Source organism: Heloderma suspectum, chromosome 4 (genome assembly GCF_057233095.1).
Source record: "Heloderma suspectum isolate Gila_16-S chromosome 4, 16-S_ref, whole genome shotgun sequence".
Lineage (NCBI taxonomy): Eukaryota > Metazoa > Chordata > Lepidosauria > Squamata > Helodermatidae > Heloderma > Heloderma suspectum.
Genome location: NC_139461.1, coordinates 144,095,485 through 144,109,858, shown reverse-complemented (window position 1 = coordinate 144,109,858; position 14,374 = coordinate 144,095,485). Strand labels below are relative to the sequence as shown.

The 14,374-nt window shown below is 45.9% G+C and overlaps 1 protein-coding gene across 5 annotated transcripts in view; it reads left to right on the top strand.

Annotated features, from left to right (window-relative positions):
* The window catches only part of SLC24A3 (solute carrier family 24 member 3), a 269,195-nt gene that overhangs the window by 163,048 nt on the left and 91,773 nt on the right, over positions 1–14,374 (top strand). For all 5 annotated transcript variants that reach the window (XM_084850757.1, XM_084850755.1, XM_084850753.1 and 2 more), the window contains one exon: positions 13,508–13,584. In XM_084850757.1, coding sequence (XP_084706883.1) covers positions 13,508–13,584 — 77 coding nt within the window. The remainder of the gene's footprint in view (positions 1–13,507; positions 13,585–14,374) is intronic.

Here is a 14,374-nt window from a genome sequence, read left to right as displayed (position 1 = left end):
AGTATGCTGATGACACACAGCTCTTACTTCTCCTTTCCCTCTTTATTAGGGGAGGATGTGGATGTGCTAGATCAGTGCCTGGCTGCAAGAATGGACTGGATGAGGGCTAATAAACTGAAACTCAATCCAGACAAGACTGAGATGCTGTTAGTTCTTCTGACTAGGTAGATGGTGATCATCGTGTTCTGATTGGGGTTGCACTCAGGCAGCCTCAGTGGCACAGAATGCCTTTTGTTAGCTTCAACTGGTGACCCAGCTATTCTCCTATCTTGTCAGGGTTAGTCTCTGCTCTGGTAACCTCCAAGTTAGATTATTGCAATGCACTCTACATGGGGCTTCCCTTGAAAACTGTTCAGAAGCTGCCATTTATGCAAAAAAGTGGCAGCCAGATTAATAGCAGGGACTTGAGGGGCTGAGCATATAACACCAGTTCTGGTCCGCTTGCACTGGCTGCCTGTATGTTTCTAAGACCAGTGCAAGGTGCTGATTTTAACCTATAAAGCCTTTCATGGCTTGGGATCGCAAGACCTGATAGAGAGCCTCTCCTGATATGAACCTACAATCAACATCCAAGGCCCTCCTCTGGGTGCCCCCTCCAAGGGAGGCTCAGAAGATAGCATCAAGGGAGAGGGCCTCCTCAGTGGTGGCCCCTCAGTTATGGAATGCTCTCACCACTAGGTCCACCTGGCACCAACATTGTCATCTTTCCAATGCCAGGTTAAGACTCCCAGGCATTTGACAGCATGTGATGGGGCGTTTACATCAGTTGTTTTATCAATCCCAGTAATTTACTGTAATTGTTCTTAGCTGTTTTAAATTACGTTTTTATTTGGGGCTTGTAATTCTTCTGAACTGCCCAGAGAGCTTTGGCTATTGGGCAGCATAGAAATAAAATTAATAAGAATAATATTTCAGAAGGTAAAATAGTGTGCATAGTGTTGTGTAATATTTCAAGAAATTGAGAAATGGATCAGGAATTTGATCATGTTGGCCCGGATCCAGATCCTGTGCTTGGTAGAAGCAAAGCATGGAATCATGTGGTTGCCAAGAAGCAACTGCCTTAGTGAAATATGAAATTAGTGCAGAAAGCCTCCCTTTTTTATTTCATGACATCAGAAAATACAGCCCGATCCTCTCCAGAGGTTTAACTGCTGTGGCCCCAAAACTGGGAACATCAGGAACTCTGTGCCTGATCCTCTGCTTTGCATCTACCAGGCACCAGAGCACAGGATCAGGCCATGCCCCATTGGCCATGCCCCAGCGGCTGCATGCTCATCATCAGTGCAAAGGGCCCTTTATTATTATCATAGGCTTTGTTACACTCCCAAATCTATAATTTGACATAAAAGTATGGTTGTAGGTGGCATAGTTTATGAGATAGGTGCTGTGGGAAGATGTCTGGTGGCAGGGGCATTGCTAGGTTCTTAAAAGATCCAGAGCACAGGCCCATAACACAAATTTGTGCATCCAAATTTAAGCACACCTCTAATATATACGTGTGTGTGTGTGTGTGTATAGATTACATACATACATAAGAAGTGTGCACTGACCCCCCACCCCACTTCAACTCAAACTCTGATTCAGCATTTTGGAAAACATCCCGCTTCTGCTTCAGCCAATTTGTAGTTGGTCCATTTCAGTTCAGCCCCAAACCTGAGTCAAGGTTTGGAAAAATGAGTCTTTATGCTTCCTGTTGACTACCATGGAAAATTAGGAAAAAAATGTAACTTTTTTCTCTTGGTCAAAACTGGATGATAATTTCAGGCATAGTAGCCCCCTAGAAGGGGATTACACCTGGCCAATGGCAGAAAAATAGGTGCAGGGTTATATTTTGATTTTCTTTTAAAAGAACTGCCAATAACATTTTTTTCCTTGGAAGCATGGGATAAAATGTTCAGGATTCATTGCCCCATCAGAGGAGATGATGCCTGCCACATTTCAGAATAATAGCCACAGGGGGTTTTGTGCAAGGGTGGCCATGACATTTTGAGGTCTCCAAAAGAGGACATACTTAACTCTCTATGTTCCTTGTGGCCCATTGTTCTGAAAATTACAGACAGCCTAGAGTTGTCCCTAAGTAAGAAACTAGCAAAGTTTGCAGCAATTCATGTGGAAGGCGAGTTCTCCAATTTGAGGGAGAGAGTGATTTAATTTCCCTTCCCTTACCCCCCCCCCCATAGCGTTTGGGTAAATTTGCATGAAAGTGCAAGGTCATTAGAGGGGTCCCTCAGGCAAGAAACCTGCAAAGTTTCTGAAGGATATACATGCATGCAAATCTAGAATGACTAGAATTTATTTACATTTCACCAATGTTAGCAGCAGGGGAACATGGGTGGGAAGGTGCTATTGCACTCATGTCCTGCTTGTGGGTTTCCCCTGGGCATCTGGTTGGCCACTGTGTGAACAGAATGCTGGACTAGATGGACCTTGGTCTGATGCAGCACAGCTCTTCTTATGTTCTTAAATAGAGAGTGCCACTGAGCATATGCAGAATGCTTTTCTTTCACCACTGAGCACTTATATTCTCCCCCTACCAATTCTATTCCCCACCATGCAACCGTCCCTCCTCATCCTACCATCCTCCAGCAACTCTTTATCAAAACAGATGTCTTGTTTTGTGCAACTCTCCTCTACCTCCTCGTAGTTATTGTATCTTCCCATAACTTCATTTGTGCCAAGACTTCACCAGGATTCAGCCAAGGAGTCTGTTTTCAAAACTAGGGTTAAGTTATGGAGAAGCTCTGAGCATGTACTAAGTACCTTTCCCTCACCACTGAAGCTAGAATTCATGCAAAATTAAAAAGCAAACAAATACACACTAATGACAAAACATGAATAGGACTGAGCCAAAAGGGTAGTCAGTTCATTAGACAGAACTGGGTAGCCACTGTATTAAGCCTGCAGTTCCGTGCTCGCAAGTCAGGACTTATTTCTGAGTAAACGTGCAGAACATCATGGTGCAAACCTCCCTGCAGAAGTAACTTGTGCTAGAATCCTATGCACACCTTCCTGAGGGTAAGCCTCATTAAACATAATGGGGCTTCTGAGGAGGCATACATAGGTTTGTATAAATAAGCAGTATTTATCTCCTCTCCACTTAAAAACAAATCCCAAACTCCTATTTTTATTACAGTTTTCTGTTCAGAGGAACATAGGAAGCTGCCTTATACTGAGTCAGTCCCTGGATCCCTCTAGCCCCGTGTTCTCAGCACTGACTGGCAGCAGCAGCTTTCCAGAGTTTCAGGAAGGGTTCTTTCCTTGCCCTACCTGGAGATGCTGGGGATTGAACCTGAGACCTTGCAGGTGTAAGGAGGGGGAAATAAAGAGACAAGACACAAGTATCTGGAATGAAATCTGGGCCACAGTTATTAAAATTCTTTGATCTGAGAAGGGGAAAACTAAGCGAGCACCTTCTCAAAGTCAGTGTAGCCTGGCATAGTATTGGGCAAGACATTTACTGCCCGTAAAGTCGCATCTTTGTTTGCCACCCGTCAGGACACCCCAATTTTGGGTCGGCAGGCCTTCCCCTGTCACCTCCCCTCGAGCCACAGAACTCATAGTGGGTGAGAGGAGTTGGCCTCAGAGGTAATCCCTGTCTCCCAACTGGGGTTGCAAAACCCTTAGGTAGAAGCCTCAGGCCTTACCATTCACCTGAAATGGTGCCTCCAAATGCTCACCAACCATGAAACCCACCAAAGTGCCCAAGGTAACCGCCACAGGAGGGCTGCAAGCCTCTGCTTAGCCTTCTCCCCCCACCTGCGCTGAAGCCATTGAAGCAATCCACTTCGCTGATTGGCCAAAAACAAATCATTGCCCCTGTCAGATAAGTGGACCCCATCTTGCCTATATAGCTCCCTCTGCACGTAAGAAATATCGGGATGTCTAACTATCCCATCCCCCTGACAGAATAAGGCATTACCTATTTCCCTATTCACCTTCCGGCGGGCCCTATCTAAGACCCAAGGATCCAAACTGTCACGCCATACCAGTCTGGGCAATAAACGAGACCACAGAATGGAAACTCCTGGCCAACAATGCCAGATAACTTGAATGTCAGCCAACGCCTGCAAAATGAGGGACTTGCCCTTCAGCAAGCCGAAATCATTCCCCCCAAGGTGTAACAGCACAACCTGTGAGGGAACACAACCCAAACCATGCTGGAATAATGTAGGCAGGAGGCGCTCCCAATGCATACCATGTCTGCCCAACCACTGAATGTTGGCATACCAGCTGATTCCGAGCTGGGATCCACAGCTTGACTGGGAGGCCCTCCGTCCCGCCCAGAAGACCATGCTGTGCCCACAACTAAGCACATGCACTGGCCCCTGAACATTCCAGTGATCTAGGAAACAAAAGTGAACATGTGAGAACAACAGAACAATAACTAGTGCCCAGGTAGTGGCCTCTAGGGATGTACGAAAGTCACTTACCATTTCGCAGATCTGCTTCGCAGTGGGGGGGGAGGCGCTCCGTCCCTCCCCCCGGAATCCTTGACGGGGGGGCGCTCCGTCCCTCCCCCCGGAGTCCTGCCCGGCTGGCTCCACTCCGCGGGGAGTCCTGCCCAGCCGGCTCCGCCCGCAGCTGGACATCCAGCCACTGGGCAGCAGGGACGCAAATGGCAGCGGCCATAGCCACCACGGTTTACATCCCTGTACTTAACCGTGATAGGCTACGTAAATATTTACGTAGCCTATCATGGCAAAGTAAAAAAAAACGCATACGCAAATGGCGGCGGCTACAGCAGCCGCCATTTGCGTTCACTATTTTTCTCCGTCCTAGCCTACGTAAATATTTACGTAGCCTATCATGGCAAAGTAAAAAAAACTCATACGCAAATGGCGGCGGCTACAGCAGCCGCCATTTGCGTTCACTATTTTTCTCCGTCCTAGCCTACGTAAATATTTACGTAGGCTAGAATGGCGAAAAATAGTGAACGCAAATGGCGGCCGCCGTAGCTGCCGCCGTTTGCGTACACTGCGCCCAGCTGCGGCCGGCCAGGAGACCAGCCGCCGCACCCGCTGCCGCCGCCCTCGCCGCTGCCCTGCTGCACCCACCACTGCCGCCCCCGCTGCCGCCGCCGCCATGAGGGCCTCACGACCACAGGCCCTTACCATAGAAACTGCAAAAGGGGGGGGGACAGACCCAACCAGCTCCCTCCCTCCGAATGACTCCCCTGCCAGCCACCACTGATATGGAAACGGGTGGGGTGGGGTGAGGCCCTAGAGGCCCACTTGACAAACCTCGGGCCTATAGGTGCAGTAGCAGTGCGAAGTCACCCACTTTGTGGTGGGAGTAACCGCGCACACGCACGAGACCAGCGCGCTGTCAGGTGAGCAGGGAATGCTGTTGCCGAAACACCGCCAAAACCATCACCGCCGAAATCGGGCCCCGCAGATTCCCCGAGCCTTGACACCAGTTGGATAGGCCGAGAGGTGGTGAGCAGCCTTACCTCAGAAGAGGCAAAACCACCCAGCTCCCTAAAACAGCTGCTTCTTCACTGGCTGCAGGAGCGCGTGTGAACCCATCCTGCAGCCGCACTTCGAAGAGGTGGAAGGCCCTAGCCTAAAACAGCCAGTAGGCCCCTCCCCTCCACAGTGGTACCACCCAGGGAACACCAGTCATGTTCCCCTCGTCTCTCCCCCCCCACCTGCGAAATCCTCCCCACGGCCTGGCAAGCCGGACGTGGGGGGAAGGGGTTTCTGCATGCCAAGCATGTGCTCTGCCACTGAGCTACAGCCCTTCCTATTGCTGGATAATGGCAACTGACAAACAAAACCGCCCCATATTTGTTTCTCTGCAACCATGTGAACCCACTCTTCTCAAACACTTGAGGGAGGAGAAGGAGAAAAACCAACCCTCTTGTCTGTTTGTATAAAGTCAAATCCAGTTCAGAACTCCTCTTGCCCACCGAAGAGAATTCTCTTTAAGGATTCCCCAAGATATGCTCTGGGAAAGAAGAGAAAGAAAGAACAGGACAGGGGAGGGGAGGGGAGGGGAGGGGAGGGAAGAAGAAAAGGAATGGTGATTGAAAATGTGGGGTGGGGGGTGGGGGGAATTCCCTAGGGATTGCACATACTTAAATTAACTTTATGAGGTGAGGTGGCTGAGGGCTTTTTCTAGCTTTGTTAAAACTGTAGAACCTATTTAAAAGCCCCAGCAGTTCTTCGATCATGACGCCACATAGTCCTAATCCCCCTTTTGGAATAATTTGTGTCCTACAATTATTTAGAAGAAATTAAAGTGGACGGGGAGAAAGAAGTTTGCGGAGGCTGGTTGGATCCTTTGCTGTACTGAAGCAACTAAATTTCTGCAGAAGCCAAAGATTCCAGTTTGGGGCAGTAAAATCAGATGCTGTGTGAAATACCAGTATTTCACATGGAGCTCTTTCTTCCCTTCCTTTACCCTCTTCAAAATTTCATTGCAAGCAAGCTCCCAACAGTGGGCATGTAAGGGCAGAAAAGTGGGGGGGGGGAGAAAAAACAATGAGCAGACTGTGGAAAGAGAGGTGGCAGTCTTCCCTCTAGTTTAAAAGGCTGGTGCATTCACACTAGAGTCTGTATTGGTCTGCCAAGGGAGTGAGTCCTAAGGCCTACTAATAACAACAAGGCTACTGAGCTCAGAGGGAAGAAGCAGGCTTGTATTAAGTAGGGCTGTGCACTGCTTCAGATCTGGATCCAAATTCTGAACTGAAGCAGGGTGAATCGGTACGGATCTGAAGCAGGTCCAGATCGGTCTGAATGGGTCGGATCACTTCGGATGATCCTGAAGCCCAGACAGCATGTTTGGGAAATGTAACAATTTCCTTAAGATTAGGAAGGGAGAGAGGAGACGTTGGGAGGGGGGAACTGAGCCTTGGCAGGTGGCATCTAGCTGCCAGTAGGGCTGAACTTTTAACTCAGCAGTCTCCAATCACAGTGGGGTAATTGAGAGTTGGGGTGCAATCACTACTCTATAAGGAAAGGCTTCAATGCTTGGGCTATTTAATTTAGAAGAAAGGCAAATAAGGGGAGAGGTTTATAACATTATATGGAGTTGTGAAAGTGGAGCACTACAATAAATAAGCTGAGTTCAGTGTGACCTTTTCCCAGGTAATGTGTATTGCAGCCAAAGAGATGTTTAACTTTTTTCTTCCTTTAATGAAGAGCCTCACGTCATCCAGTGAAGCTGAATAGTGGCAGATTCAGGACGGACAAAAGTACTATTTGCACTTTAAAAAAAAACCTACACCAGAGATTAGGGATAGTGGCCTCCTAATGGTCACTTTAAACACTGTCTGATTAGGATCTCTAATCCCTGGTGTGGTTTGACAGTTTTTACTTTTTGTTTTAGTCTTTGACAAAAGGAAACTTTATGCGTGGCTGACACAAAAGCCACTGGACCTAACTTTGGCAGGTTCAGTCAGCTCCACAGGGACTGTGAGGTCCCCAAATTCCATGTACTTCTGTGGAAGAACAAAAAAAGTATAGCTTTTTGCTTTGACAGATTTTCTTGAAAAAAGCAGACTTTACGTGTTAGTAGCACAAAAGCCACTAGACCAAACCACCTGAAATTGAGCAGGTTCAATTAGCTCCATGGTGGCTACCAGGTCTTCAAATTTCATGTATCTCTCTTACACCCTAAAAATGTTACGGCCATTTCTGTTTTCCAATGCAAGTCAATGGGTAAAGGTAAAAAAAAAAAGACAATTAGGACAGCTCAAAAAGATCTGGGGCCCATGCCCAGGTAGGCTGACGTATAACAACGCCCCTCACTGGTGGCCATTTTTTGAAATGGTGTCTGTACACTTGCTCCAGCCTTCTCTAACCAAGCCTTTTTTTATTCCATACAATACTTTCTGCCTCATACATTTCTGTCAGGCATGAAATTCCTGCAGGGGTCTGTTATAGGGACTGTATTATTTTCTTATTTTTAAAAACCCATTAGCTGTGCCCATTGAGATGTAGGAGGGTTCACAGCAAAACAGGGATAAAAATGGACGTGGTGGCAGCTTTAACTCCCACTCCAACAGTTTTCCGATGTGCACCATGGTCTTTTTTGAATGTAATGAATGTCTGCCTTTTAGGATCAAACTGGATGTTACACAGAGTACTGTGTTACTTTCCTCCATGTTGCATCCCCCCCCCACACACACACACACAATCTCAGCAGCTTAGTTAACTCTTTCCCTTCTGGTTTCTCAGTTCTCCCCAAGCGGCTTTTCTCCCAATGTAACCCATGTCTCTTACCCCATAGATAAGAAAACAGTTTGAGGGGTGCAGGTTTGAACAGAGCAACAGAAGGAAGGGAAATGGCTAAGTAACTCCTCTACCCTCTCTAGACTGGCATACTCTTCCACATTCGGTTGCAGCCTCTGAAGCTGTAAAAATTCCCAAGCCATCAGGGAAAGGAGACATGGAACTTTGTGTCACACCTAGTTTGGCCCTGATTCCTATGGGAAAAAGAAAAGCACTCCACTGGGTGACATCATTTTGGTGAGGGCAAAACCCTGACGCTGGATGCTCTGGCCTCTGCTGAAAAATATCCCGCCACCAGAGACCCCACTGCCTTCCTTTCACCCTTCCTCCTATCATAATGAAATATTAGCATGATAACTCAACAGCATTTTGCTAGTTCAGTGTTAACATTACTATTTCAACTGAAGAGTTAAGACAGCTGTCTGTTCAATTTTCTTTTTGATGTAGCACTTCTTTTTTGCAGGATTGTTGCTTAAATTATAATCTTTTATGAAGACATTAATGATGTTAATGTTGCAAAACCAGGAAGAAAATACTGCTAGGATTATTTCTAACGATACATAGGCAGGGCTGGTGCTTGCTAATCACAAATAACTTGTGTCTAAGCTGATTAGAATCAGACTTGGTATTAGGGGAGAATCAACTTCCCAAGTGCCATTTTTGCAGTCAATTTGCAGGGTATGCCTGCAAGCCATGTTCACAACATAAACAGCTGTCAACCTTGATGTGCTTTCTAACCCACTTAACACATCAGGGTAAAAGAGTTTGATTAAATTAATGTCACTTGATATTTATAGTACTTGATATTATTATTATATATATAATAATTACCCAGCCCCTCATCACATTATCCATTGACATTGTATGTATTTGTCAGCAGGAACTGTGACCAAGAAAACACACTTAACATTCTCTTTCACTACTTGCATTATAGTTTGAAAGCAAACAGTGAAGCTATACGTGAATGACCAATATGAAGATTTCCTAATTTTCCTAATGAACAACTTGCTAGAACACAAACTGATAAAACAAGTGAATTCTTGTACTATGTTGTTGTTGTTGTTGTTGTTCAGTCGTGTCCAACTCTTCATGACCCTGTGGACCATAGCACGCCAGGGCAGGCCTTCCTGTCCTCCGCTGTCTCCTGGAGTGTGCTCAAGTTGATATTCATTGCATCAGTGATGCTATCTAGCCATCTCATCCTCTGCCGTCCCCTTCTCCTTTTGCCTTCAATCTTTCCCAGCATCAGGGTCTTTTCCAGGGAGTTTTCTCTTCACATTAGGCGGCCAAAATATTTGAGCTTAACTTTCAATATCTGTCCTTCCAATGAGCAGTCAGGGTTGATTTCCTTTAGGATTGACTGATTGGACCTCCTTGCAGTCCAGGGGACTCGTAAGAGTCTTCTCCAGCACCACAGTTCGAAAGCATCAATTCTTCGGCGCTCAGCCTTCCTTATAGTCCAGCTCTCACAGCCATACGTTGCTACTGGGAAAACCATAGCTCTGATTATACGAACCTTTGTCGGCAAGGTGATGTCTCTGCTTCTTACTATGCTGTCTACGTTTGCCATAGCTTTCCTCCCGAGGAGCAAGCGTCTTTTAATTTCATGGCTGCAGTCACCGTCTGCGGTGATCTTGGAGCCCAAGAAAATAAAATCTGTCACTGCTTCCATTTCTTCTATATGCCAGGAAGTGATGAGGCCAGATGATCTTAGTTTTTTTAATGTTGAGTTTCAAACCAGCTTTTGCACTCTCCTCTTTCACCCTCAACAAGAGGCTCTTTAGATCCTCTTCGCTTTCTGCCATTAGGGTGGTATCATCTGCGTATCCGAGGTTGTTGATAATTCTGCCAGCAATCTTAATTCCGACCTGTGATTCATCCAACCCGGCGTTTCTCATGATGTACTCTGTATATAAATTAAATAAGCAGGGCGACAATATGCAGCCTTGTCGTACTCCTTTCCCAATTTGGAACCAATCGGTTGTTCCATGTCTGGTTCTTACTGTTGCTTCTTGACCCTCGTACAGGTTTCTCAGGAGACAGGTAAGGTGGTCTGGTACTCCCATCACTTTAAGAATTTGCCACAGTTTGTTGTGATCCACACAATCAAAGGCTTTAGCGTAGTCAATGAAGCAGAAATAGACATTTTTCTGGAATTCTCTTGCTTTCTCCATGATGCAGCGAATGTTGGTGATTTGATCTCTAGTTCCTCTGCCTCTTCTAAACCCAGCTTGTACTTCCGGTAGTTCTCGGTTCGCATACTGCTGAAGCCTAGCTTGTAGGATTTTGAGCATCACCTTGCTGGCATGTGAAATGAGCGCAATGGTGCGGTAGTTTGAACACTCTTTGGCGTTGCCCTTCTTTGGAATTGGAATGTAAACTGACCTTTTCCAGTCTTGTGGCCAGTGTGGAGTGTTCCAGATTTGTTGGCATATTGAATGCAGCACTTTAACAGCATCATCTTTTAGGATTTTAAATAGCTCGGCTGGAATACTGTCATCTCCGCTAGCTTTGTTGTTACTAATGCTTCCTAAGGCCCACTTGACTTCACTCTCTAGGATGTCCGGCTCAAGTTCAGTGACCGCACTATCATGGCTATCAGGGACATTCAGATCTTTCCTGTATAGTTCTTCTGTGTATTCTTGCCACCTCTTCTTAATCTCATCTGCTTCTGTGAGGTCCCTGCCTTCTTTGTCCTTTATCATGCCCGTCTTTGCACAAAACGTTCCCTTGAGATCTCCAATTTTCTTGAAGAGATCTCTAGTCTTTCCCTTTCTGTTGTTTTCCTCCATTTCCTTGCATTGTTCATTTAAGAAGGCCTTCTTGTCTCTCCTTGCTATTCTCTGGAACTCTGCATTCAGTTGGGTATATCTTCCCCTTTCTCCCTTGCTTTTCGCTTCCCTTCTTTCGTTAGCTACTTGTAAAGCCTCATCAGACAGCCACTTGGCTTTCTTGCATTTCTTTTTCGTTGGGATGGATTTCGTTGCTGCCTCCTGAACAATGTTACGGACCTCCGTCCATAGTTCCTCAGGCACTCTGTCTATCAGGTCTAATCCCTGAAATCTATTCCTCACCTCCACTGTATATTCATCAGGGATATGATTTAGGTCATACCTGAACGGTTTAGTGGTTTTCCCGATGTTCTTCAATTTAAGCCGAAATTTTGCAAGAAGCAGCTCATGATCTGAGCCACAGTCAGCTCCAGGTCTTGTTTTTACTGACTGTATGGAGCTTCTCCATCTTTGGCTGCAAAGGACATAATCAATCTGATTTCGATATTGACCATCTGGTGACGTCTCTGTGTAGAGTCGCCTCTTGTGCTGTTGGAAAAGAGTGTTTGCTATGATCAGCATGTTCTCTTGGCAAAACTCTATTAGCTTTTGTCCTGCTTCATTTTGTACACCAAGGCCATGCCTGCCTGTTATCCCGGTGATTTCTTGACTTCCTACTTTAGCATTCCAATCCCCTATGATGAAGAGGACATCTTTTTTTGGTGTTAGTTCTAGAAGGTGTTGTAGGTCTTCATAGAACCGATCAACCTCAGCTTCTTCAGCCTCAGTGGTTGGGGCATAGACTTGAATTACTGTGATGTTGAATGGTTTGCCTTGGATTCGTACTGAGATCATTCTATCATTTTTAAGATTGTACCCCAGTACTGCTTTTCCCACCCTTTTGTTGACTATGAGTGCTACTCCATTTCTTCTAAGGGATTCTTGCCCACAATAGTAGATATGATGGTCACCTGAATTAAATTCGCCCATGCCTGTCCATTTTAGTTCGCTGATTCCCAAGATGTCGATGTTCAATCTTGCCATCTCATGTTTGACCACCTCCAGCTTACCTTGATTCATTGATCTGACATTCCAGGTTCCTAAACAATATTGTTCTTTACAGCATCGGATTTTCTTTTCACCACCAGACACATCCACAGCTGAGTGTCCTTTTGGGTTTGGCCCAGCCGCTTCACTCTTTCTGGCGCTACTTGGAAATACCCTCTGCTCTTCCCCAGTAGCATATTGGACACCTTCCGACCTGAGGGGCTCATCTTCCGGCATCATATCTTTTAGCCTTGTGATACGTTCCATGGGGTTTTCTTGGCAAGAATACTGGAGTGGGTTGCCATTTCCTTCTCCAGTGGACCACATTTTGTCAGAACTCTCTGCCATGACCTGTCCGTCTTGGGTGGCCCTGCACGGCATAGCTTATGGCTTCACTGAGTTATGCAAGCCCCTTCGCCACAACAAGGCAGTGATCCATGAAGGGGAGGGGGGAAGTACCATGCTTCTTAGCAGTGGGTTTCACTTGGCAGAATAAGGAGGGTGGACCAGAGCTATTCACTGTAGGCATTGCACCTGGAGAGTGGCTAGTAGCAGCCAGTGCAGACTGATGGCATCACTGGCTTGCATTCTTGCTGGAAGCTTGGAGATAGTATGCCTCTGAATACCACTTACTGGGGAACATGAGCAGGGGTGCTGGCAATTGTGGGAACAGAATGCTAAATCAGCCTTTGGCCTGATTTAGCCTTTTCTTATGTTTTTAAGCTGCTAATCACGCTCCAAACCCAAACCAGCCAAAGGCACCATTTACGCACCAAGTGAAGGTTTCTGGTAAAAGCAGCTGGCCCACCCACAGTTACTGCTCAGTGGTGGTGGCCAAATAACATGCTCAGGGCCCCCATTCTGCATGCACCACCACTACTTTCCAGTTAATAGAGATGAGGTTTGATATGTATCCTCACTGGGACTGATACCAAAACTACGGTAAATCTCCCTCATTTGGAACTGGTTTGAAACATGCTCCCGACAGTCAGAACTCTTAATTATGAAGACTTTGAGGTTTCCAAGCAAGTGTTGTATCTGCTATAATTGCAGATACAACACTTGCTTTTATTATAAATATTGCTTTAATATTATAATCTAATCAAGTGTTTAAAAGTATTATCTTAATTTTGTCCAGTATTACAACTCTGAAGATTATGGAATAAGACATGGTGTTTAGAATTAATTGGCTGTGTCCAAGGCAGCTTTATGACAAATAATGTTACAGTTACTGTAGCGTAAAATTTCACCATAAATATTTACCAAAACAAGGCTTAAAATGGGCAGGGGACAAATGAAGTAATTTAGAAGTAACGTGAACAGAAGACAGTTTCCACAGCAGGGGAACATACAAGGATTGTCATGCTGTAGAAGCACTTGGCTCATTTAATTAATGTATCTTTATTATGAGCAAAATATTTCCAGTTGTTTAATTCCTTGCTTTTTCCTTCCCAGCTCTCCATGAATTCCCTAATGACATCTTCACGAATGAGGACCGGCGGCATGGAGCAGTAGTCCTGCACGCCTTCTGTGTGAGTCATTGTTTGCCTATATGCATATTTATGCTGTTTAGATGCTTTTCCCATAGAGATCCTTGGTGACATAGAATCATAGAATAGTAGGGTTGGAAGGGGCCTACAAGGCCATCGAGTCCAACCCCCTGCTCAATGCAGGAATCCAAGTCAGAGCATCCCTGACAAATGGCTGTCCAGCCTTGTCTTGAAGGCCTTCAGTGTGGGAGAGCCCACCACCTCCCCAAGTAATTGGTTCCATTGTCGTATTGCTCTTACAGTCAGGACGTTTTTCCTGATATTCAGCTGGAATCTGGCTTCCTGTAACTTGAGCCCATTATTCCGTGTCCTGCACTCTGGGATGATCAAGAAGAGATCCCGGCCTTCTTCTCTGTGACAACCTTTCAAGTACTTGAAGAGTGCTATCATATCTCCCCTCAGTCTTCTCTTCTCAAGCCTAAACATGCCCAGTTCTTTCAGTCTCTCTTCATAGGGCTTTGTTTCCAGTCCCCTGATCATCTTTGTTGCCCTCCTCTGAACCCTCTCCAGTTTGTCTGCATCCTTCTTAAAGTGTGGTGCCCAGAACTGGACACAGTACTCCAGATGACGCCTAACCAGTGCTGAGTAGAGGGGAACTAGTACTTCCTGGGATTTGGAAGTGATGCTTCTATGAATGCAGCCCAAAATAGCATTTGCCTTTTTTGCAGCCACATCACATTGTTGGCTCATATTCAGCTTGTGATCGACAACAATTCCAAGATCCTTCTCGCTTGTAGTGTGGTTGAGCCACGTATCCCCCATCTTGTAACTG